General features: G+C 51.2%; 1 protein-coding gene across 2 annotated transcripts in view; it reads right to left on the reverse strand.

The window, feature by feature from the left end:
- Dock9 (dedicator of cytokinesis 9) overlaps nt 1–26582 on the reverse strand; it is a 276731-nt gene that overhangs the window by 82074 nt on the left and 168075 nt on the right. For both annotated transcript variants that reach the window (XM_051160989.1, XM_051160987.1), the window contains exons 10-24: nt 21952–22026; nt 20271–20411; nt 18856–19056; nt 18367–18489; nt 13777–13859; nt 13119–13241; nt 9195–9274; nt 8920–9107; nt 8722–8787; nt 7969–8061; nt 6075–6198; nt 5618–5739; nt 4766–4852; nt 3679–3768; nt 1888–2003 (exon numbers count right to left, since the gene is read on the reverse strand). In XM_051160989.1, coding sequence (XP_051016946.1) covers nt 1888–2003; nt 3679–3768; nt 4766–4852; nt 5618–5739; nt 6075–6198; nt 7969–8061; nt 8722–8787; nt 8920–9107; nt 9195–9274; nt 13119–13241; nt 13777–13859; nt 18367–18489; nt 18856–19056; nt 20271–20411; nt 21952–22026 — 1712 coding nt within the window. The remainder of the gene's footprint in view (nt 1–1887; nt 2004–3678; nt 3769–4765; nt 4853–5617; nt 5740–6074; nt 6199–7968; nt 8062–8721; nt 8788–8919; nt 9108–9194; nt 9275–13118; nt 13242–13776; nt 13860–18366; nt 18490–18855; nt 19057–20270; nt 20412–21951; nt 22027–26582) is intronic.

Genomic DNA, 26582 nt, shown 5'->3' on the forward strand with positions numbered 1-26582 from the left:
ACCCAGCCAGCCACCCACCCAGCCAGCCACCCACCCAGCCAGCCACCAGCCACCCAGCCAGCCACCCACCAAGCCAGCCACCAGCCACCCATCCAGCCACCCACCCAACCAGCCACCAGCCAGCAGCCAGCATCCACCCAGCCAGCCACCAGCCAGCCAGCAGCCACCCACCAGCCATCCACCAGCCACCCACCCAGCCAGGCCACCCACCAGCCAGCCACCCAGCCAGCCATCAGCCACCCATGCATCTATGTGCTAGCCACCAACCCATTCAGGCACCCAGCGATCCAGCCAGGCATCTAGCCAGCTACCCAGCGGCCAGCAGCCACACACCACCCAGCCAGCCACCCACCCAGCCATGCCACCAGCCCACCCAGCCAGCCACCCACCCAACCAGCAACCAGCCAGCCAGCCAGCAGCCACCCAGCCAGCCAGGCCAACCCAGCCAGCCACCCACCCAGCCAGCCACCAGCCACCCACCCAGCCAGCCACCCAGCCAGCCAGCAGCCACCCATGCAGCGAGGGGGCGAGCCACCCACCCCGGCATGCACCCATCGAGCCATCCAGGCAGCTAGCCATCGACCCAGCCGGTCCAGCAGCCACACACCCAGCCAGCCAGCCACACACCCACCCAGCCAGCCACCAGCCAGCCACCCACCCATCCAGCCACCAGCCTAGCCACCCACCCAGCCAGCCACCAGCCAGCCAGCAGCCACCAGCCACCAGCAGCCACCCAGCCAGCCAGCAGCCACCCAGCCAGCCACCCAGCCAGCACCCCACCAGCCAGCCAGCCAGCAGCCACCCAGGCAGCGAGGGGCGAGCCACACACCCAGCCAGCGACCAGCCAGCCACACCCAGCCAGCAGCCACACACCCAGCCAGCCACACACCCAGCCAGCCACACACCCAGCCAGCCAGCCACACACCCAGCCAGCCAGCCACACACCCAGCCAGCCAGCCACACAGCCAGCCAGTCCAGCCACACACCCAGCCAGCCAGCCACACAGCCAGCCAGCCACACGCCAGCCAGCCACACACCAGCCATCCAGCCACACACCAGCCAGCCAGCCACACACCCAGCCAGCCAGCCACACAGCATCCAGCCACACAGCCATCCAGCCACACACCCATCCAGCCACACAACCAGCCATCCAGCCACACACCCATCCAGCCAGCCACACACCCAGCCATCCAGCCACACAGCCATCAGCCGCCACACACCCATCCATCAGCCACACATCCAGCCACACACATCCATCCATCCACACACCCATCCATCCATCCACCCACCCATCCATCCACCATCCATCCACCACCCATCCATCCACCATCCATCCACCCACCCATCCATCCACCATCCATCCATCATCCACCCATCCATCCATCATCCACCCATCCATCCATCATCCACCCATCCATCCATCATCCACCCATCCATCCACCATCCACCCATCCATCCACCCATCCATCCATCCACACATCCATCCATCCACACATCCATCCATCCACACACCCATCCATCCATCCACACACCCATCCATCCATCCACACATCCATCCATCCATCCACACACCCATCCATCCATCCACACATCCATCCATCCACACACCCATCCATCCATCCACACACCCATCCATCCACACACCCATCCATCCACACATCCATCCATCCACACACCCATCCATCCATCCACACACTCCATCCATCCATCCACACACCCATCCATCCATCCACCCATCCATCCATCCACACACCCATCCATCCACACACCCATCCATCCATCCACACACCCATCCATCCATCCACACACTCATCCATCTACCATCCATCCATCCACTCATCCACCAACCCATCCACCATCCATCCGTCCACCCACCCCATGCCTTACCGAGTCACATTAACTGCAACCTCCTCCTGGGTGGCTCTGGTGAGAACTCGGAACAGCTGGTTTAAAATGGTTGGCAGGAAGGCAATCATCACATGGCCTTCCATTGCATGCAGACTCTACAGATAAGGAACGATGAAACATAATATATTTTTAAAAAATCTATTTTATTCCAGTTATTCATTTTGAGATGGGGTCTTGCTATGTGACATGGCCAGTTTCTCACATCTTATTTTTTCCTACTCCTGGAATGCCTTGAAGTGACTGCTTTCAAAGTGCTCTTCTACATCACATTCTGAATCAAGGTCCCCTCTGTCCTGTTCGTACTGCTGCCTGGTGGTTCCACACAGCGCAGCCGGGCCAGGCTAGGTGCATCACTTCTGTCTACCTGGGATGCTGCTGTTGTTATTATTATCTACTCCAATGACTGAGAGTTCTCTAAGAATCAGGGCTGTTATGATATGAGTGTGTCCTTCACAAAGACTAGGATAGAAACTTCTTTTTTCTTTTTTGAGACAGGGTTTCTCTGTGTAGCCCTGGCTGTCCTGGATTTGCTTTGTAGACCAGGCTGGCCTCGAACTCACAGAGACCTGCCTGCCTCTGCCTCCTGAGTGCTGGGATTAAAGGCGTGCGCCCCCAATGCCTGGCTCTATGATAGGAACTTAATCCTCAGTGCAAATCAAGAAGAGGTGGGGTCTGAGGAGAGGCAGTCAGGGGTCTGAGGAGAGGCAGTCAGGGTCTGAGGAGAGGTAGTCAGGGTCTGAGGAGAGGCAGTCGGGGTCTGAGGAGAGGCAGTCAGGGTCTGAGGAGAGGCAGTCAGGGTCTGAGGAGGGGCAGTCAGGGGTCTGAGGAGAGGCAGTCAGGATCTGAGGAGAGGCAGTTGGGGTCTGAGGAGGGGCAGTCAGGGTCTGAGGAGAGGCAGTCGGGGTCTGAGGAGGGGCAGTCAGGGTCTGAGGAGAGGCAGTCGGGGTCTGAGGAGAGGCAGTCAGGAGTCTGAGGAGAGGCAGTCAGGGGTCTGAGGAGAGGCAGTCGGGGTCCAAGGAGAGGCAGTCGGGGTCTGAGGAGAGGCAGTCAGGGTCTGAGGAGAGGCAGTCGGGGTCTGAGGAGAGGCAGTCAGGGTCTGAGGAGAGGCAGTCGGGGTCTGAGGAGAGGCAGTCGGGGTCCGAGGAGAGGCAGTTGGGGTCTGAGGAGAGGCAGTCAGGGTCTGAGGAGTGGCAGTCGGGGTCTGAGGAGAGGCAGTCAGGCACAGGAGGCAGTCACTGAGATGGCTAGAGTAGGCTCCTTGCAAATGCCAAGTTTGGTCCTCTTCTCTACCACCCAACTCTTGCCTTGATCCTCTCAGGGCCCTCAGAACTGTGAAAAGATAATTTCTATCCTTTAAAAATTACCCAGCTTCAGGTATTCTGTCATAGCAGCACCAAACAGGCTCAGCCATGGGTAAGCATTCAGCAAAGGTCTGTGTCGAGTGAGTGCAAGAGAAGCTGTTTTCACGGGAGCACGCGGGAGCAACAGGGACCAGCACACAGGCAGGAGCACACAGGAGCACACGGGAGCACACGGGGACCAGCACACAGGCAGGAGCACACGGGAGTACACGGGAGCACACGGGAACCAGCACACAGGCAGGAGCAGCACTACTTCTGTGTTCTCTCAGCGCCACTATCTAAAGTCATGCGAAACCACCACAACAGCATTCAGGTAGGAATATCTGTGCAGAAGCTTACAAGGGACAGAAATTTGCCACCCAGTTTACTTCCAAAGACAGTTTAAGGGCAACTAAAGGCCATCTAGTACCTTAAGGTATTTTACGAGTTCACTCCCTGAGGCTTGGGCTCCAGATTCCGTTTTCTGGCAGTACTGGAAGAAATTATGTAAATGCTGGTCCTGGTGGGAGGGGGAGAAGAAAATCTGTAAAAATATGCTCCTAGAAACAGGGGAATCTGCTTCAGGTAACAAACATGAATGACGTATAAATAAATTACGTGTATGTGCGTGCATGCTTGCATGTGTCTGTGCACATGTGCATGTGTGGTGTGCATGTGCACATGTGGCCTGTGTGTGCCTGTGCATGTGTGTGTGCATCTGAGCCTATGTGCACACGTGCATGTGCGGTGTGCCTGTGCACATGTGGCCTGTGTGTGCCTGTGCATGTGTGTGTGCATCTGAGCCTATGTGCACATGTGCATGTGCGGTGTGCCTGTGCATGTGTGTGTGCATCTGAGCCTATGTGCACATGTGCGGAGGGGTGCACACACCTTGTGTGAGCAGAGGCTAGAAGAGGAAATTGGGAGTCCTTGGAGGCAGGGTCTCCTCCAGCAGGAGCTCAGATCTTCCTTGCCTAGGCTGGTGCCAGCAAGCCCTTGAACCAGCATGTTTCTGAGACACCCTTGAAACCAGGGTGATGGGCACATGTGAGAAGCCAAGCTTGCTGCACAGGTGCTTGGATCTGAACTCTGTCTGGCCCTCACTCGATCACTTCATACCTGGTGCGCTCTCTCATGCTCTCTGCTTTTTGGAGACAGGGTTTCCCTGTGGAGCCTTGACTGCCCCGGACTCTTGCAGACCAGGCTGCATACCTGGTGCTCTTAACCACCAGTCACCTACCTAGCCCTGTGAACAGTTTTTAAGATTATAAAACTGACCAGGTACAGATGACATCTAATGATTTTCCAACAGGGAAAAACTGTTGAAAAACATCACAGACTTATAAGTTGCTTGCCATTTATAGCAGCACACAAACCAGTCTACATACTTTTTTTTTTTTTTAATAAAGGCCTACAGTGTAAAAACGTATCTACAGGACACCGGCATCCTGTTTTACACAGACAAGCAGTGCAAACTGCCACAGAGCGATCACTGGAGGGAGGTGGCCGGCACATACCTGCGTGTACACCGTGGAAACCAGATGCGTGGACACTCTCAGCAGTGGCTTGCCTCCTTCCACCCACTTCACTTCTGGACCATAATGCTAAAAGAAATGCACACAGGGGAAGAGGATGCCAACAGGTTAGCTATCTCGGCTTGTACACAAACATCAGTGAGGGACGGAGGGTTGGAAGAGCTGCGGGGGCTGGGAGCTGCGTCTGCATTTATATTTTCCTGGTTCCTCCCTTCTGCACACTGCTCTTCCTCCTCGGCTTTGTCAATTGAGTGGCAGCTGGCGGAGACTCCTGTGCACTTCCCTGAGATGACCCGTACTCCACCAGTATCTTTCTATACAGACCAGGACAACCTTGGACTCACAGAGATTGACCTCTGCCTCCCGAGGACTGGGAGTGCTGGGATTAAAGGCGCACACCACCAAGCCTGGCTTCCCAAGTAGCTAAAACATCTGAGCTTGGGGCTCTGAGAAGCAATGAAGGAAACGCTAGACAGCGTGCACAGCCACATGGGAAAAAGAATCACCTCCCCGTGGGGTCTGTATCAAACAGGAAGAAAATTCCTGAGAATTTATCATTATTTGAGCAGTAGACCCTTGCTGGGCCCAGTACCTCCGTGTCTCTTTGCCGTGGCACGCCGGTCCGGGCTTATAAAATACCTGAATTATAATTCTGAATTGTCTTAAGTGTTACTTGAAGCAGCGTCTCCGACTGTGCATATTTACTTCATAATGAATGAAGAAAGATAAACTGTTAGAACTGATGAAAATCTTGTATGCCACTGCTGTTTTAGTCACTCTTTAGTGTTTTCTGAAGAGAGTGGGTTAAACCAAACCATTCTTAAAGTGCCGTACCCTGCCCGCGCCAAGCTCCTGGTAGCCGAGGTAGCCGGAGGGGAGGTTGGCTGAGACAGGGAGGTGCTGCTCGTTGGTCACCACTCTTCCGTCCTTCAGGAGGGGAAGCCAGGAAAAGCCAACTGTTGAGAACAAGGAACAACAACAGCAACAAAATGCATCGTGAGTTCACAGACTTCTGAAGGAAAGCCACTGCAAGACTGGGCAACTCCGACTGTCACCACCAGCCAAAGTAAGTGGCGGGAAGGCCTTGAGGCAGCCTCTCCTGTGAGCCTTTCTATAGTTGGATCGCTAGCAATTCACACACGCAATTCAGCTCACCACCACAGTGTTTGCTAGAAACCCACTTAAGCAATGCTTGGCAAAAAGTATGGACATTAAGGATCAAAATACAGTTAGAAAAAAAAAAAATACAAATGACAAAACCGCCGAGGAAGGGAGGGAGGGATGCTCCCACCTTGCGTCTCGACAGCATCCTTCTTCTTCGTGTTTCCCTTCGTCGAGTTATCACAGCTGACGTGGAAGAAGGTGAACAGCAGATGGTGCTTTTCCTGCAGCTGGGTTGGCAATTCGATCTTGATCTGTGAAGGCAAGAGAGCAAGGCTTCTAACACCTACAGCAGCAAACGCTCCCGGGGAAAGCAGGCAGGTGCTGCCCAACTCGCACGGACAGATTTGCTCTCCAAACTCTTCCGGGGTTAAACCTGGACACATCTGACCTGTTAGTGATGGGTTCTGAACTCGCTGGCTGGAATTGGGAGAAGGGCTGATGTCAGTTTCAGTTGTAAGCAAATCGGTAAGCAGACACCCTGGTGCACAGCAACCTAGCCGTATGCATGTAAACCATATGGGCCTCCTACACGGACGCTCATGGCTACTTTGGTTTGGGGCACACGACCTTCCACCAGGCCATATCATGGTCTTATGCATAATTTGGGTGCACCCCGTCCCAGGAAGACTTGCAGCCATTTGAAAAGATTCATACACAAACCATATTACCTACAATGTCAAAGGAAAGATAAAAGCAAGAAAAAAAGGTATTCATGAGTATATAAAATATATGCAGGTAAAAGTGATATTGGGGGGGCAATCTGTATGTGTGACATATGGTACATGTGAGTGGTGAATGCACGCATGTGAACATATGTGCACACCCAAAGTGCAAGGAAGCAAGAGGGTGTGAGGGGCTTTAGGAGTTCTCCTCATTCCCTTGAGATAAGTATCCCACTGAGCCTGGGGCAGCTGGCAGTCACCAGGCCCAGGGTCCTCTTGCCTTGACACTCCCCACTCTACTGCCCAGCCCAGCTGTGGGTTACATGATCAGTTTTTTCTTTCTTTCTATCTTTTTTTTTTTTTTTAAAGATTTATTTATTACTCTGCCTGCATGTAGGCCTGTATGCCAGAAGAGGGCATCAGATCCCAGGATAGATGGTTGTGAGGCACCATGTGGTTGCTGGGACTTGAACTCAGGACCTCTGGAAGAGAAGCCAGTGCTCTCAACTGCTAAGCCATCTCTCCAGCCCACATGCTCACATCTTTATCGTGGCGTTAAGGATTTGAACTTAGGTCCCTGTGCTTGCGTGGCAAGCGCTCTTAGCTACGCAGCCATGCCCGCAGTGCCCTATCTGCCACCATAGAATCTGCACATACCACTCGTCACACTGTACACACAGAAACACAATCAAACTCGCAACTGCATTAGCAACAGAACACGCTGTAACTTAAAAGCCATGTCCTGATGTCACTGCAGCGAGCTCAGTATGCACGAGCCTGTCTAAAACACGAGCAGCTTCTCTCTCCAGCAAGCTGAACGTGGGAATAAAGAGTGGCCTCCCTTGGCTCTCGCACACTTCCCACCACACACAGGGTATACAACAAACAGGGTGTGTTAGCCGACTACTGTGTCACCCGCACGCTTTCCCCACCAAATCAGTCGTTAAGCTCTGAAGGAATCAGAAGCCATGTGCGGATTCTAGGCCACCACAAGAGCATGCCACCTCCACGGCTCTCTGGCAGTCCGAGAGTAAACCATTCTGTAGGAGGGAACTACCAGTAAACAGGGCGACTCTTAGGTTCAGTAGTGACTATGTCCAAGGATGACTTTGAAAGCTTTGCTAGAATATCAACTATGGCACCCAAGGTACAATTAAGAATTTTCTTTTCTTTATTTGCAATTTGTGTTTTTATAACGTTACTTAATAGAAAATATGTAAAACAAATACCAACTCTACTGCAGTGACTTCAGCATGGAACAGGTCCCTCCCCACCCCCACCCCTCTGCTGTGACAAGCAAATAACTTCCTCCTTCCGGTAAGACTGGTCAAACTGTGTTACCCCTGAAAGCATCATTACCTCATCGTAGAACTCAGGGTTCTGCTGGTGGTGGAGGACCGCGGCAAGAGCACTCCTTGTGAACAACGGGCCCCCAGGTCTCCCGTAAATGCACTAAAACGAGAATCGGCAAAAGCTGGGTTCAGTTGATGGGGTTGCGGCTCCTCTTTTCGGCTTAGCCTGCCTCTGCCTGTGAGAGCCCAGGGCTGCAAGTCCCTGGTCCGTGGCCCGCCCCTACTCACTCTGACATCTTTTCACATGTCCACCCACACTGCTGCTTGTACAGTCCCTCTGTGCAAATGTCATTTGTTTCTGTTTTCTTCAAGCAATGGCCAACTTGCTCCTCTGTCCCCTCAGCAGTTTTCCATGCAGATACTTGTATTTGTCCAAATTAAATGCACTAAACAGCTATCCGCCACCTTCCACTTCAGGCAACACTCTCTCCGTGACAGTGTCTGCCACTCAACTGTGAACAACCTTTTCTCCTCTCTCGCTCGCTTTCTCCTCTCCCCCCCTTTGTGACAGGGTCTCACATAGCACACGCTGGCCTGACACTCCCTGTGTGCCCAGAAGTCCTCCTGCCTGCACCGTGGAGTGCTGGTGTGACATGAGCCACTGTATCTGTCTTTCTGAGGGGCTGGAAACAGAGCCCAGAGCTTTGCGTGTGCAAGGCAGCCAATTCCACCACCCAACACTGTACTCATCTAGAGTGACTGTTATTCTCTTTCTCTCTCTCTCTCTCTCTCTCTCTCACACACACACACACACACAAACCTTCAGGGGTTGAGAGTCTTCTTCATCAGAATCTTTGAACTCAATGCAGACAGCAATATTTCTGGCCTGCAGAGGTACATAAGAGAAAGATGTAAGAGGTATTGTGTGTGTGTGCAGGGGCCGGCACGAAGCCTGGTATACACACACGCATAAAAGAGCCTGAGGCTCTAAAGGAGACTCGCGGGTCTGTGCGCTCACCTTGGCAAAAGACTTCTGACTGTCGTATTTCAAGTACTTCGGGTAAACGTACAGGTGGTTGCTGTAGACGGTGTACGGCTGGGTGTGTTTGGGTATGCAGGGCACAAACTCCTCCACTTCAAAGGTGATCGGAGACTTACTGAAGGTTTCAAACTGCCTCACAGGAATGTATGATGAGTTCAGATAATCTGAAAAGAAATTACAAATAATACAGACCAGAGGAAAAGCCAACTAAACGGACACGTGGCTGCTATTGCACAGGACTGCACACTTACTGGGGAGGTCAGAGGAGACGTTGTCAATTGTAATGTCCAGGTTGCCTAAAATCACCGGGAGTTTGGCCATCTTCTCAGGTCTGCACAGGAAAGAGAAATCAAACATGATGTGAAGTCTAAATTCTCAACTGCATTCCCAGGAAAAGGACATGACAATTTATATATAATAACACCAGCTGCAAAACCATACTGCAACTTTGCAGCAACCACATGAAAAAATATTAACAAACAGGTGAAATTATGGTATTTCACTTAGCCCCAAATTTGCATAAAATTATCACTTCACCTGTCATCAATACAGTAATGTGCTATGTCTTCAAAGCCAGGTGGGTATTTTAAAGTGAACTGAGATTTCCTCAGTATATGAAGTGTTCCCCATACAGAGTGATTGGTAACTGCAGAGGCCAACATACAAAAGTACCACCAAAGCTGTAACAATGAAAGCATCCCTTCACTCGAGCAGCCACACAGAGAGGTACGGCTTGCCTGGAATCTTCCTCAGTCAGAACCAGAAGCACTCAAACGCCAAGCAAAGAGCAAGTGATCGATGTGAGGATGGAGTGGGTGATCAGTGTGGACGTGGAGTGAGTGATCAGTGTGGACGTGGAGTGAGTGATCAGTGTAGACGTGGAGTGGGTGATCAGTGTGGACGTGGAGTGAGTGATCAGTGTGGACACAGAGTGAGTGATCAGTGTGGACACAGAGTGAGTGATCAGGGTGGACACAGAGTGAGTGATCAGGGTGGACACAGAGTGAGTGATCAGTGTGGACGTGGAGTGAGTGATCAGTGTAGACGTGGAGTGGGTGATCAGTGTGGACGTGGAGTGAGTGATCAGTGTGGACACAGAGTGAGTGATCAGTGTGGACACAGAGTGAGTGATCAGGGTGGACACAGAGTGAGTGATCAGGGTGGACACAGAGTGAGTGATCAGTGTGGACGTGGAGTGAGTGATCAGTGTGGACGTGGAGTGAGTGATCAGTGTGGACACAGAGTGAGTGATCAGTGTGGACGTGGAGTGAGTGATCAGTGTGGACGTGGAGTGAGTGATCAGTGTGGACGTGGAGTGAGTGATCAGTGTAGACGTGGAGTGGGTGATCAGTATGGACACGGAGTGGATGATCAGTGTGGACACGGAGTGGGTGATCAGTGTGGACACGGAGTGGGTGATCAATGTGGACACGGAGTGAGTGATCAGTGTGGACACGGAGTGGGTGATCGGTGTGGACGTGGAGTGGGTGATCGGTGTGGATGTGGAGTGGGTGATCGGTGTGGACACGGAGTGGGTGATCAGTGTGGACACGGAGTGGGTGATCGGTGTGGACGTGGAGTGGGTGATCAGTGTGGACACAGAGTGAGTGATCAGTGTGGACATGGAGTGGGTGATCAGTGTGGACGTGGAGTGAGTGATCAGTGTGGACACAGAGTGAGTGATCAGTGTGGACATGGAGTGGGTGATCAGTGTGGACATGGAGTGGGTGATCAGTGTGGACACGGAGTGGGTGATCGGTGTGGACGTGGAGTGGGTGATCAGTGTGGACGTGGAGTGGGTGATCAGTGTGGACGTGGAGTGAGTGCTCAGTGTGGACACAGAGTGAGTGATCCGTGTGGACGTGGAGTGAGTGGTCAATGTGGACACTGAGTGAGTGATCAGTGTGGACGTGGAGTGAGTGATCAGTGTGGACGTGGAGTGAGTGATCAGTGTGGACGTGGAGTGAGTGATCAGTGTGGACGTGGAGTGAGTGATCAGTGTGGACATGGAGTGGGTGATCAGTGTGGACACAGAGTGAGTGATCAGTGTGGACATGGAGTGATAATCAGTGAAACTTATTAGTCACCCTGATAAGAGTTGTTACTGCTGTCACAGAAACCGACACCGTGGTTCCGACAACAGGCCAGCCCGATGGAGGCATGGTCTCAGCTGAGGGTGCCTCTTACCTGATAGCCCTAGCTTGTGTCAAGGTGCCCTGAGCTTTGATGTCCCTTGGCAGTGCTGTGAAAGAAATGACTAAACAGGTGGTTTATCAAGAGCCAAGCATCTCTGTGTTCCAGGAGCAGGCCCTGGCATGTTGACTTAATCACCTTGGCCACATCTCTTAAGTTGGTTTGCTAAGCTGGTGCCACAGAGTCATGCAAAGCCCTCGGCAGAATGGGTTTGCTGTGGTTACATGTGACTTCGTACGAATGAACCAGGGACGCCTGCTGCACGTGAGTGGGCAGCTGTGGATGGTTGGAGTAACTGGTCACCAGGAAGGGTGGCCAGTGGCTAGTGTTCCTGAGGAGATGGAGTGTTTAAGGACCTCTGCTTGGCAGTATTGTGTGTGTGATCAGTGATGGCTGTGAACACGTACTGTGCTGATCAAATATCTCCAAGACATGACGCTCTTAGGAAGATCAAAGGCGTTTGATGTTGGAACCTGGATTCAGGGGATTTGGGTCAACTATAATGGCTCATATGTAAGAAGATGAAATTTTATCAGAACAAAAATAAGTCCTATTCTGAGGTCCCAAAGTGTTAAGTGCGTGTTATTTTCCCAGAGGATCTGTGTTTGAATCCCAGCACCTGCATCAGGCAGCTCACGTCCACTTACAACTCAAGTCCCTGGAGCTCTGATGCCGCCAAGGGCACCTGCGTTTACATGCACATGCCCCCCCATATATGCATACATGTGGTTAAAAATAACATATTTAAGAAAGAGTGTGTTAGCTATGGGTGGTCAAAAGAGGAACAGCTTGACCCTTGGTGAACAAATGCTTCAGAGACGGGGAACTGCTGCCAGAGGGCCCAGCACCCTGGATGGTGCCACCCCTGGGCAGGTGGCCCTGGGCCATATAAGACAGCAATGTGAGCAAGCCACGAGGAACAGGACAGTGAGCAGAATTCATCTGCGGCAGTTTCTGCCTGGGCTTCCCTCAGTGGGCTAGGACACGAAGTGTAAGTCAAATAAAGCCTCTCCGCTCCAGGCTGCTTCTGGTCACGGTCTTTACCACAGCGACAGAGAGCAGACAACTACTGGAGGCAGCAGATTCGGCATTTGGTTCTGTTCCCAATTTCAAAATGTTCCAACCTCCTCTGAGCCAGGCACAGTGGCACACATCTGAATCCCAGCATTCGGGAGGCAGAAGCAGGTGGATCTCTGTGAGTTGGTGGCCAGCCTGGTCTGCAAAGCAAGTCCAGGACAGCCAGGGCTACACAGAGAAACCCTGTCTCGAAGAAAACAAAAAAAGCAAACTAGAGTCACGCTGCTGAAGTCAAGGAAAGGCCTGGAAGCTGGAGGAAGCAGAAGTGTGGTCAGAACATCCCTTCCCTAAGCTTCCGGTCTGGGCACTGTTCTGTGTGTCATTAAGTCACCTGGTTTGCTGTGGTTAGAGAAGCCTCAAGAAATGCATACACGCATTAATATGGGCAAAGCATTTAAAACAACGGCCATTAAAGTAAGGATTATGTAAATTATCATCTTTCCCCACATTGCTTTAGTAGAAGCAGGCGAGCCAATCACTCCTGCCAGTCAGAAACCTGGCAACTGTTTATCCCTGGTGATGACCCTCCTCGACCTAACACCTGATCAGGAAGCCACAGCCAGGAGCTACATTTGTGACTTGAGTGGGTGCCGCCTACCTTTCTGGTCTCCTCCTGCAGGGGGTCCGCTGTGACCGTCCCCTCTGATGTCCGTCCCCAGGTTGTCTCCTTCCTGCCTACGCTCACCTCAACCCTCAACCCATCCTACTCACGCCAGCAAATGTCCAGTAAGAGGTCAGATCCATCAGCACCGTTTGCTCTTTCTCTTGGGTTGAGGAAGTGCTGTCTGTGTCCCTACGCACCTCTCACGAGCTCTACATGGGGTAAGTTTTATGGCTGTTCTCACCCCTCCTGCCTCGCCACAAAAACTTCACAGGTGTGGAAACAAGAACACCTTAAAACTCACTTCCGGAAGTCTGCAAGTAGCTTGAGCACATCGTCGTTTGAGAGCTTACTGCTGTCTTGCCGGTAGACGGCAGAGAATCTGGCATGCTTGTCCAGGTTTCCGGAGGAATCCTTAAACAACGTCCTGAAACAGAGATATAACATTTGCAGACTCGGCTTTCCAAAGACGGAAACACAGAGCGTTCTGGTGTCTGAAACAGACTAACTGACCCCACTGCTGTGGCCGACAGAGAACTGACTCCACTGCTGTGGCTGACAAAGATCTTATTATCCCCAAATGCAGCAAGTATCAACAGGGACGACCACAACTAACTCAGTTTACACAGCAAACAATCCCAGTCAAGAGCTCGTACTGAGCAGACAACATATGCATTCACATGGGAAAGAAGGCCGGGACACAGAGAGAGGCCACGGTGGCGGGACTCCCCAGCTGGGACATCTGAGCCGGAGGCATGTGGCCAGGGCTCTCTCGGGACACACCTCCTGTCCGCCCTGCTGGGGACCAGCATCTGTTCTCAGCCTAGCACCCACCCCTCCTCTCCGTGTCCTCACTGAACACATTTCCAGATCCGGTGAGTATTTACTCTCATGTCAACAGGCAGGCCTCTTGTCTGTTGGTTTATCTGCCCACCGGGACATCCCCGTCAAAGCTCCCTTACCTTGCTGCCCAAGCGAATGGCATTCTGTAGTGCCCTAGTCTCTGGCACGCTTGTTTGGCGTTCTTCAGCACCTTCTGAGCCACCTGGAACACACCAGAACAGAGCCTTGAAACACTCAGCCACGGAGGCCTGAGACCAGAGTATCTACCATCACACGTAAGCAAGCTCTCGCCACGGCGCCTGATGCACAGACCGGTACTTCTTGCAGCAGTGATACAGGCTTCTTGCAGCAGTGATACAGGCTTCTTTATTTAATGTAGCCCATGGCAGCAACTCTCAAGATGACAGAGTATGTCCTTTTGGTCTTTGCAAGCATCAAAAAGCACCTTTCTGGCCAGCGTCTCTCCTCTCACAGGCTTTACTGTGTCCTTACTAAGGACTAACTGAAAGCCACTAAGAATACTAATATTTGGTATCTATGTCCACATATCTATTTACCAGAATTTAAGGAAAAACAATGATGAATATTCTAAGCTTTCCCAGCTCGTGATAACGCGCCAACTTGTACAGATTCCCACAACCTAGGAGACAGGTATTGCTAAGATATAATTAGGTACTGGCTTAAATTAGCCAGTGGTCTTCAACTGGTGCACTTTTCCTTTATAGGCAAATACAATGACTTCCTCGTTATTGGTTTTGGCTTGTTTTAGGCTGATGGGGAATACTGGCTTTTGGCGATAACACGTGTGCAGAATGGTTCTACACCAGTTATTATGTGTGACTGAGCTGGGCAGTCACAACGGGACCTGAATGCCTTGTGTGTGTTGGAAGGAGCCTGAAGTCACTTATGTTACTTGAGTATGTGAAAGTCAAGACAGTTTTAGGAGAACTGCCTACAGCTGAGAGCCAGTGTTTTCTTCGAAGCTGCAGAGTCAGGGTCCCTGTCCGCTGAGCCTTGGAGCCTGCCCTAACCATTCTGTACCCTGTCCGCTAAGCCTTGGAGCCTGCCCTAACCATTCTGTGCCCTGTCCGGTGAACCTTGGAGCCTGACCTAACCATTCTGTACCCTGTCTGCTAAGCCTTGCAGCCTGCCCTAACCATTCTGTACCCTGTCTGATGAGCCTTGGAGCCTGCCCTAACCATTCTGTGCCCTGTCCGCTGAGCCTTGGAGCCTCCCCTAACCATTCTGTCCCCTGTCGTCAGATGAGCCTTGGAGCCTGCCCTAACCATTCTGTGCCCTGTCTGCTGAGCCTTGGAGCCTGCCCTAACCATTCTGTACCCTGTCGTCAGATGAGCCTTAACCATTCTGTGCTCTGTCGTCAGATGAGCCTTGGAGCCTGCCCTAACCATTCTGTACCCTGTCGTCAGATGAGCCTTGGAGCCTGCCCTAACCAATCTGTACTCTGTCATCAGATGAACCTTGGAGCCTGCCCTAACCATTCTGTGCCCTGTCATCAGATGAGCCTTGGAGCCTGCCCTAACCATTCTGTGCCCTGTCGTCAGATGAGCCTTAGAGCCTGCCCTAACCATTCTGTGCCCTGTCCGCTGAACCTTGGAGCCTGCCCTAACCATTCTGTGCCCTGTCCGCTGAACCTTGGAGCCTGCCCTAACCATTCTGTACCCTGTACGCTGAGCCTTGGAGAGTGCCCTAACCATTCTGTGCCCTGTGGTCAGATGAGCCTTGGAGCCTGCCCTAACCATTCTGTGCCCTGTGGTCAGATGAACCTTGGAGCCTGCCCTAACCATTCTGTGCCCTGTCCGCTGAACCTTGGAGCCTGCCCTAACCATTCTGTACCCTGTCCGCTGAGCCTTGGAGCCTGCCCTAACCATTCTGTACCCTGTCTGCTGGGCCTTGGAGCCTGCCCTAACCATTCTGTACCCTGTGGTCAGATGAGCCTTGGAGCCTGCCCTAACCTTTCTGTGCCCTGTCTGCTAAGCCTTGGAGCCTGCCCTAACCATTCTGTGCCCTGTGGTCAGATGAGCCTTGGAGCCTGCCCTAACCATTCTGTGCCCTGTCAGATGAGCCTTGGAGCCTGCCCTAACCATTCTGTGCCCTGTCAGATGAGCCTTGGAGCTTGCCCTAACCATTCTGGGTCAAGATTTGTACCCTGCCAGGCCCCCAGTGGTCTGCACACACTATCAAGTGTGAGAGGTACTGACTAGGAGACCTAGGACTAGAGCAACAGGGACGCTTGGGCGAAGGTCCAGCTCTGTGATTCTGCAGGTCAATAAATCTCTACGGTGTGAGTGACAAGACGCCAAACCTTGTCACTGTAAAGCTATGAGCCTTCCACAATCACTGTCTCCAAGAGTGAACCAGAAAACCATGTTGGCTCAGGCAGATGCCAGGAGAGTGTCTAGTGCAGCCATTTCTTCTTAGTGGGTGTGTGTATCCCTCCACAGGATTTAGCAGGACTGGGGGGCACATGGCCCCGTGAACAAAGACACCCAGTTCTTTCTCCCCAAGGGTTTACTTCAGACTTTTAGTTAGGCGTCACGGTACACATCTGTAATCCCAGCACTAGGAGACAGGCAGGAGGATCTCAATTTTTAAAGCCAGTCCTAGCTACATTGTAAGCGCTTGTGTCAAACAAATCACCACAGGAAAGACCGTTTGCCTATCACACCCAAGGCCCTGGATCTTACCTCCAGCGCCACAAAAGCTTCCTAAACAGATGGGAGCAGCAATGAGCAGGTACAGTGTGGAGTAAAATTAATGCCACACACAAGGGTTTAAGTCTAACCTGCAGCAAATGAGAACCAGCAAGGGCGCAAACAGGAAAAGCCTGTGAAAGCGGGAGTTCAATGCATGTTTCTCCTCTGGAGCCTTCCCCATCTACAAAACGAAAATTTCTTCCAGGCGATGTTCTAGATGGATTGTGTACGTCTTGAGGAAGACACACCTTTAACTGTCAGAACAAAATAACACCCCTGTGCCAAGTTTATCACAACCTCCCTCCAGGCACAAGAGGGCCGAGACTTGACCCCCGCTCTACCGCGATGTGGGGGTGGTGAGGAGGGCTGGCCCCTTGAGATCCATTTCCTCTGCACCAATATGGGCTGCTGAATGTCAACTCAGGTGACCAGAAGCAGCAACGCTGGCGCAGATGCACCCTGGTGGTACTTTTTGTCGGCACAGCCCTGTCTGAAGTCCCTGCTGACTCACCAAAATAAAAAGCTTTAAAAAACCTTCTTATCCCAAAATGTTCAGGCTTGGCTTGAAATACTAAGAAGGCTTCTCTCCAGGAAGCAAAATCTACTCAACATTTATCAGCCAAAATAACTTAGTGTTTGAAGATGATGGGAACTGAAGGCAGGAATATTTCACATGATGTGTGTATGTGTTCTCAGCACCGCCTGCTCTGTGGCCTGCTTCATCCTTACCCTTGCCTGATGAGGAAGGGCGACATTATTTTGCACCCACGTGTGGGACACCGGGGCCGGCGGAGGCGAGGTGCATCAGAAGCGCCCTGGCTACTCTGGCACTTGGCACCCAGGCCTTCCGAATCCACAAATGTGCTCCTTAACAACTGTTTTATTCATCCTAGTAGCCCAGGACACACAGGTGGCCACAGGAGGGAGGTTTTGGGATCTCCGAGTCAACTTGGTAAACCTCTGTTTGAGCTCTGGCACATCTATCTACTCTTATTGGCTCGGCTGACCAGCTCTTCGTTATGCATCGAGGCCCTCCCTCAGATGACCACCAACCAAACCAAACCAACCGAAAACCATCAGAACCACCCAGGACAGCATTCAGCAGCTTACTCTAACTCAAGAACAGTCCTTGGCCACTGCAGCCATGGGACAATAAGAAAGCAACTAAAGACTCATAGGTCTCTACTTTCTAAGTTTTTAGACCCAGGAACTTCTGGTACGTAGTAAGTCTATAACGTGGATCACAATTTGACTCAGGGTCCCAAGAAGCACATCAACAAATGAGTAAACAATGGTTGGCTGCAAACACGTGCTTTCATGTGATACAAAATATAGTGCCAAGCAGATAATTCCTTTGAAAACTAATTTAAGATGACAGAACAGACTAGTAAAATGATGTCTCTTATTTACACTTTTGTTAAGGGCTGGACACACAGGAGCTGGAAATATACAGACAGAATGACAGAATATACACGTGGCACGTGCTACCATGTGGGTGCAGTTTTCTGCATGACAAAATGGACCCAGGTACATAAAATTAAAATGGAGAATAAATACATGTAATGCCCTCTTTGTTTTAGTATTTACTTTTTCATGTGTGGCATGCATCATGTGTGTGTAAAGACTGCGTACATGAGAGTGCATGTGCGTGGAGGACGGAAGTTGACGTCAGAGGGCGTCACTGGTGGCCTGCCACTGTGCTTATTAAACAGCTAGCTCTCAGGTGAACCCAGAGGCTGCCGACTCCGGGCAGTCTAGCTGGCCGCTTTGCCTTGAGGACTCTGTCTTCACTTCCTGAGTGCTGGGCCTACAGATGGGACATCTGTGTGGGAGCTGAGATCAGAGCTCCAGTGCTCACACTTGTGTGGCGGGTGTCTCCGTGACAGAGCCATCTCTCTCCCCAACCTGTCTCTGCGCTTCTCCCTCTGACCTCGCGTGTTTGCATCCCGTGGGCTGTTACTGTTCACAATCCTGAAGCACCAAAGCCGTCCCTACCTTAGAGGAGTCAGAGCTCTTCATGTACGGCTCAGCACAGTGTGCGATGCTTCCCTGGAGGACTTTCTCGATTCTGGCCACGAGAAATATATCTGGGTGAGGACACGTGACTGAAAATATTCCCTAGGAGACAAATGGTTCTCTTCAGTCGGCAGAACTCCCAGATGACTGACAGAAATCCCTGACCACCAAAGCAGCAAAGGGGCGTGAGATGGCCCAACCAGGAGGAGCCGGGCAAACATCTCAGGCTCTCCTCAATCTGCCATCGCTCTAAGTCTACTTGGTGGGAAATGCAAGCAGGAAAAGCCGTTAGCAACCGAGAGCCCCGGTGGCTTCTCCCTCAGTTTGCTTTCACTTTGTAATTGCAGATGCTGCCCTGTAAGTGACGGGCTAAACTGGCCCTGCTGCGCCACGAGGCCTGTTTGAGCATTCTGTAACATTCTGAACAGCACGCGCAGGAGAAGTCTGGGTGCCGTGAGCGCTCCTCACCTGTTTCGGGTACTGCATGGATGCCGCGTGAAGGGCGTCCTGGAAGGCGGGTGGGCTCTGGCTACCATTCACCAGTGCAGGGGACGTGGGTGCCAGCATCTGCCGCACCGAGAAGTGATTCAGGTCCACGTGGAAATCAGCAGAAATCTTCCTGTTGTATTTTATATCAAACAGGGACAGGGTGACAAAGAAAGGCTCGACCTGAAAAATACCATGAGTGAAACACCATGGTCATCAAAACTGTCCAGACAGCTGAGGGAGGAGCGCTACCACGTGAGCACGGTGAGCTCTGCTTATGACTGTCTCCCCGGGTGAATGCTGGACATGGGAACTTTTGTTCCTTGTCACACAGAACTAGGCTATAAAGCATTTTGAAGAAACAGAACTCACTATCCTGCCACGAGCCTCGCTGTAAAACGCGTACTCTACAGATATAACAGCTGATCTCCCTGGAGCAGCTAAGATGAAATCCACGTCCTGGGGCATACAGCTTAAACCTGCCCTCTTACCGTTGGCCGCAAGCCCACCCCAGCCCCATCTGTACTCCAGTGTGAGCCCTGCACCTCTCTAGGCAAGGTCTCCACACCCAGGCTGCAACGGAAGGAGAAGCCTGTGCCACCTGGAATTATTCAGCAATTAAAAAACAAACAAACCCCATTTATTCTTTAAAAGGTATTTTGAAACTTGAGGACATTTTTATTTAAATTAAAAAACCTCTTGGCAATTTAGCTGTAAATGGCAGCAGCTCTCTCAGGAAGAGGGGAGGAGGGAAGAGAAAGAGCCGTGCTCTTTAGGAGCAGCACGAAGGGCAGACACTTGGGGGCCAAGCAGCCACACGGAGGGGTGCAGCCCAAAGTGTCAGGGAAAGCCCTCAAGTTCTGGCAGCATCTGAAAGAAATACTATAAAGGCAGGAGCAGGGCGTGCATGCGTGCTCCTGTGCATGTGTGAGTGCATGAGTGCGTGAGTGTGTGTGCACATGCATGTGTGAGTTTGTGAGTGCATGTGTGAGTGTGCATGTGTGAGTGTGTGTGCGTGCATGTGTGCATGTGCATATCCAGCCGAACTTCATGGATGCTTGGCTTACGGAGGGACTGTGCCGGAAGGTGGGAATTCTGGAAAGGAGAAGTACAGCAATATTAAAGAGCAAATTATCCACCTATTTCGTTATCATGGCTTACGGTCTCCCTCAGCTGGTTCTGTGGCCAGGTGACTGAGGCGCTCAACTGGACATCAGGCCTCCACTCAGGCTGGAATATAGACCCTCACCAGGGGACTTTACTGCAACGCTAACATTCTTCCCTCTAAGAAAAGTTTTAGGGGGCAGGAGGAGACTCTGGTCCCTGATGTTTTAGAATGACTTAAAAAAAGGAAAAAAAAAAAAAAAAAAAGCCAGCACTTTTCAAAAGGAAATTACATTTGTAGTGGGTCCCTCCTCGTTTTCGGCGACACAGCATTGCAGGTTGAAAGACAAATCATTGCACTTGACAAGAATCCTTTTCCCAAATTTTTCTTCAAATGGCTTCACCTCCGGCTCAGCAGATGAGAAGTCAAGTTTCTTCAAAAAGAAAACATGGATATATAAACACATCACGCTGGCATTAAAACCCACCATGAATGTTCCCACGGAAAACTGTATGTGCTCATCCACTGCAGTGCCTTGGCATGTGAGGTGCTCATGCACCATAGTGCTATGGCACTGTGAGGTCACACCGTATCCAATAGGCAGGTGCAGCTGTCATAACAGTCACATACACGGTGATAACCTGCTGATGGGTGATTATGCAGGATTAACATTACACAGACACACACAGACACACACACACAGACACACACACACACACACACACACACACACACACACACACACACACACCCTTGCGCATGCGCACACGCATGCATACATACAAACATGGACACCCAATAATAGAAAGGAAGTTCAGGGCTGAGCACGGAGGCACATGCTTGTAGACCCAGAACTAAAGAGGCAGAGGCAGGCAGATCTCTGTGAGTTTGAGGCCAGCCTGGGCTACATAGCAAGTTCCCGGACAGCCAGGGCTACACAGGGAGGTTCAGTATTAAATTTAAATAAATAAACAGAAATTCTGGATCAGTGAAATGACTCAGCAGGCAGTGTGTGTGCCTGGCGACCTGTGACCCTAGAATTCACGGTGAAGCAGAGAGCCGACTCCTAGAGCTGCCCTCTGACCTCCACGTGCACCCCAACCCATAACAGCAACAAACCAACCAAACAACCAGGGACACCAGCAAAAGGGACGCCACGGACGACCCTGAGACATGGTGAGTGAGAGGGGACATGGCAGCCAGGTTCTGAGGGATTCCGCACTGACGGGTTTGCTAAGACAGTCAGTTCTTAAGGACTGCAGGTGGAACTCAGGTCTCCAGGGGCTTGGACACCATCTCCAGGGACTGTTACTTGAGAGTTTCAGTTTGGAAAGATGAAAACATTCAAATATTCAAATATTCTGGAAAGAGATGGTGCAATGGTTGCATGGGGAATATATTTAATAGCACTGAATTGTTTTCTTTTTAATTTGAATTGTGTTTTCAAATGGCCAAAATTGTGAGGTTTGTGCTATGCGCAAGTCACCACAGCAGGCAGAGGGTGTCAGCAGGAAGTCAGTGAAGAAACACAGAAACAGTTATTACTAACGCTAAGGAGAGAGGCTCTCGAGTGAAAGCAGCACAAACGAGAGAGGAGACATTCAGGGTGACACACAGTAGAGCCTTGTCCACTCTTGGCAACTCTGTGCTACACTCACTGTCCTGGGCCCTGGAGAGCCGTGTCACACCATGCTTGGACTTCGCTGGGACACGGGTGGGTGTGGCTTGCACACACTCCCAGGTTTCTATCAGCCAGCTGAGAAATGTTAAGGCCTCTGCGCGTCTACAGTGATAGGGCCCTGCTCTCCGGATTATCCTAAGGGGGCCTTAGAGGACCGATCAGTGTGGACCTGAGGCTTCAGGCTGGTGCCTTTCGGGGAGCTGGCTAAACACCGCTCAAACATTCAATGAACGGTACACGGAACAGTAACTGTTTATGAATTTTACATTTTAAATATTAAATTAGCTCTTACCTGGGCATCTGGGTCCAAGTAAAAAAGCTTTACTCTGCTCTCGCTTTTCAGTTTGATTTCCGCTTCTCTGGAGCACTGTGGACAGAATAAACAGTTTACAGTTAACAGAACCCTCTGCTTTCCATTTTCACCTCCCAGGTATCTGAGTATGTCTCAAAGCTTCCTGTGGCAGCCTGGATGAGAACGGCCCAAGGAGCTCATGAACGCTTCGTCCCCAGTCGGTGGAGGTGGGAAGGGAAGGGCTGTCGGAGGAGTGCAGCACGTGGGGTGGGTTTCTCTGCTTAGCCTTGGCCGTCCTGGCCTCACAGAGACCCGCCTGCCTCTGCCTTCCAGAGTGCACCGCTGCAGTGGCGGCTGTGGGGTGGGTTATGAAGTTCTGAATATCCACACCATCCCACGCTGGCTTTCTTCCACTCAGCCTTGTGCGTGTGGACTAAGATGGAGTTTCTCAGCTACTGTCCCAGCAGCAGGCCTGCCCACCTACTGCCTTGTCCGAAGCCACAATGCCCTGGAAGTCCAGCCCTCTCAGACTGTAAGCAAGCACCTGGTAGACTTCTTCTATAATTTGACTTAATCATGGTATCTCTTCACAGCAATAGACAGAGACCCGCATTAGACAACCCTGCCTGGTCCCTGGGAGGCGGTGGCACGCCAACCCAGAGGTATGCACTGTGGCCTGGGCGGCTCGGCCATAACGCTGGGGGACAGACAGCACAGGCGCAGACTCCCTGAGGAGATGTCGAGGTTTCCAACTGGAATCTCTCAGCGGACAGCCACGGGCTTGAGTGACAGGCTTGGGAACACCAGCGTGCAGCTGAGGAAGTCTTGGGGTGGATACGATTCCTCAGAGGGGGTGGAGGTGAGTTTCTAAGGGATAGGCAGAAGAGGAGCCACAGGGGGACACAGCTATGGAGGCAGGTGACGATGGAGGAGCGGGGTCTGAAGGGGGTACGTGAAAGAGGCTTCCGGACACTCACAGTGTTCAGGCCACCTTAGCCTCCTCACTCACCGTGCCTGTAGTGCACTGTTTTTGGCAGTCCCAGGTATTTATTTTTCATTTTCACAGGTAATGCGGAGTTTCGACTACAATGCTCTCACTTCTTACTTTCCCCAAGGACAGAAGTCAGCTCTGCGCCCTAGACGCGGGCCTGTGACAGCCGCAGTGGAGAAGGGGGCTGCCTTCTCTGTTGATGGCTCAGCCACGCCTACTACTGTGTTTCTAGCTGAAGCCAATGAGAAGTTAAGAATCTTACTAACCTTTCAGCCACTAAATTGTTATAATAGGTCCTCAGCTATGACTCAACCCCCCATGACCATGTTTAACCTACTTGTAAATGCAATGACATCCATAAGCTGCTCTGCGAGCACACTGGCCTCCCTACCCGGCCTCCCTATCCGGCCTGTTCACTTCTAAGTAAAAAGAATGCCCAGGATGATGGCAAAGGCTCTCGCCCCAGGAACGGCTGTCCTGGTGCAGGCCAGGAGTGACTTCCTGGAGGTCAGGGGCACTGCTGACATCTCCTGCCCGTGCAGACTGTGCCGCTGTGGTGGAGGCAGGCTCTCTCTGTCTCCCTTCATTTCGCCCACCCCTTCACTTTCTTAACACAGAACACGCCGCTGATGGCCTGGGAGCTTCCCTAGGAAGCCATGAGGACTGGAGGCGGCAGGCAGCCCCGCAGGCGACCTCTGAACTGAGTCCTTTGGCAAGGGCGAGACTGTAGCCTCAGACTTCTAATGGCAGACACAACGGCCTGCGCCCTTCTGGAAGCTGCTTGCTTTCTAAGTTGACTGTGCCAGGAGATGAGATGGTTATAGAGCTGGCAAAACCACTCTGAGTTCCACAGAACCGGGGAGCAAATAGGGGTGGATACACAGAAAGATAAATAGGTATTAGCAGTCGAATTAGACAGAAAGCCTCCCAACGGCCCCCTCTGGCACCCAGGCAGAAGGCAGATCCTGATCTTCCTCACACAGCCAACTGGGCCATGAGCTAGACACAAAGCAAGACCGGATTCTTAACGTCCCTCCATCCCTCCCAAGGCCCCGAATGAGGTGTCAAACATAAGGAAAATACATGGTGGGTGAAGGCGCTATCAGGTGAAAACGTGTCTAGGGAGCAAGGAAACAAAGACATGGCTCAAGGACAGTGAGGCTTCACCTAGGAAATAATAAATATTTGGAACAACAGACCCATATCCAGCCTCCATTTCAATCCCCAGCACCACACAAGAAATAACAAATAACTGCTTTTATTAGCTGTGCTCACCAAAGACAAGGCGCCGTGGCAGGGGCCTGAGTCATCTTTCCAAAGTCTCAATGTTAAATAGAAACTCATATTTTAATAAAAGTAAAATGGATAGGTCAAAGATGAGGCAGAAACCCAAACAGAAAATAAGGTCCATCACAAACTTATTCTGCAGAGAGACCACATCCTCTGCCAACCTGAGAGACACCCAGGGCATATATTTGGGTAGTAAAAAAAAAAAAAAAACTGTGAAAATAAGAGGCAAATCATGAGCACACCTTTAGGAAGTATAAACCTTGCACATGTATGTATACATTCTATCCGTGCTCAGCTTACACGTGCGCGCGCGCACACACACACACACACACATTCTATCCTTGCTCAGCTTGCATGTGCACACACACATTCTATCCCTACTCAGCTTGCATGTGCACACACACATTTTATCCCTCTCAGCTTGCACGTGCACACACACACACACACATTCTACCTGTGCTCAGCTTGCATGTGCACACACACATTCTATCCCTGCTCAGCTTGCACCTGTACACACACACACACACACACACACATTCTATCCCTGCTCAGCTTGCACCTGCACACACACACACACACACATATTCTATCCTTGCTCAGCTTGCACCTGCACACACACACACACACACATATTCTATCCTTGCTCAGCTTGCACATGCACACACACATTCTATCCTTGCTCAGCTTGCACCTGCACACACACACATTCTATCCTTGCTCAGCTTGCACGTGCACAAACACGTTCTATCCTTGCTCAGCTTGCACATGCACACACACACATTCTATCCTTGCTCAGCTTGCACATGCACACACACGTTCTATCCCTGCTCAGCTTGCAGTGCACACACACGTTCTATCCCTCCTCAGCTTGCACACGCACACACACACATTCGTGCTCAGCTTGGTGCAGGAGGAATCAGAGGTACTCCTGGAGAGTTCTCAGAAAGATGAAGGCAGTCATGAAAAAGAAATGTTAACTTCTTTATACAACGTGGGGTCGTTTTACTGACAGGAAGTATAAAAGTAATTTTTTAATCAATGCTAAGTAAAGATACTTATAATGTGTACTTTCATAGCCTGAGTGCCCACAAAAATACAGCTGTTAAGAGAATTATCCCAAGACTGTGTACTTGAGCACACCTCGGAGCGGCAGAGTGCGGTCCTGCTCTGAAAATAGCCTGTGGTCAGTCAGTGCGTAGTGTGGCTGTAGGAGACTTCCTTCAGACAGCCCTTGCTCCATTCTGCCACGGCCTGCTTTCTATTTTAGGCTCAGTAGAGAAAAGAATGTGAAGAAAGTGGACAAGAGCAGAGTGACCCTCCCAGAAGCTGCCACTCAACCCACACAGATATCACCATCCCAGCAGGAGACGCTAAACTGCGGCCGTCACCTTCGCTACTTACAGACCAAGCATGCTTCCAAAAAAGACAGTGATGCACCTCAGTCTGTGTGAGCAGACAAAACAATCTGAAGTGGAAAGAATCTATGACCCATTTTATTTATTTCACAGGCATACTATAGGAAAAACACAGTGTTGACTATTGAGTCATTTAGACGAAATGAGATAAAAACAATTCGGCATGCATATCTGTGAACATGTGCACTCCTGGTCCCCATGAAGGCCAGGAGTTGGTACCAGAACTTCTGGAACTAGAGACACGGTGACTGTGAGCCGCCATGTAGGTGCAAGGAGCCTAACAAACCAAGGTCCTCTGGAAAAGCAGCTGGTGCTCTTAACCACTGAGCCATCTCACCAACCCCCGGTTGATCTACTTCTTAATTTAAAAAGCTAACACACATATTCGCTGCATCTGTGACATTTAACTCAAAAGGACTAACATTTCACCTCAAGCACAAAGCTAGGCTAGAGCATTCTAGCTTAGCCACGGAACAACTGCCAAACCACAGCCTGCCCCGCCGTGTAATAACGGAATGGGTTTCTGGCTTGGGACTTAGAAAAGGAAGTGTTTGTTACAAACTTGGCTTCAAAACTCTTATAAAAATGTGTCCAGGAAACCACATGGGTTCCCACAAGCCCCGGTGACCACGGCCCCAGCTCTTACTCAGACTCAGTGAGACTGTAAGTTGCAGACGCCATATACCCTGTCCTGTATTCCACTACGGAAGACTTACCTGCAAAGAAAAGCTCTTTGACTTAGAAATAAAGTGATAAAGAAACAGAATGGCAGCAGCTGGAGCCACAGGAAACCACACCAGGTGACAAAGTCAGCGAATGTTTGCACTTCCCCTGACACACAGCGAGGAAAATGCACTCAGGGAGGTGAAGGCTTTCTTCATGCTAGACCCCCCCAGTGCCATCTCATGTCAAAGCAAGCAGAGAAAGGAGCTCAG

Source organism: Acomys russatus, chromosome 18 (assembly GCF_903995435.1).
Source record: "Acomys russatus chromosome 18, mAcoRus1.1, whole genome shotgun sequence".
Classification (NCBI taxonomy): Eukaryota; Metazoa; Chordata; class Mammalia; order Rodentia; family Muridae; genus Acomys; species Acomys russatus.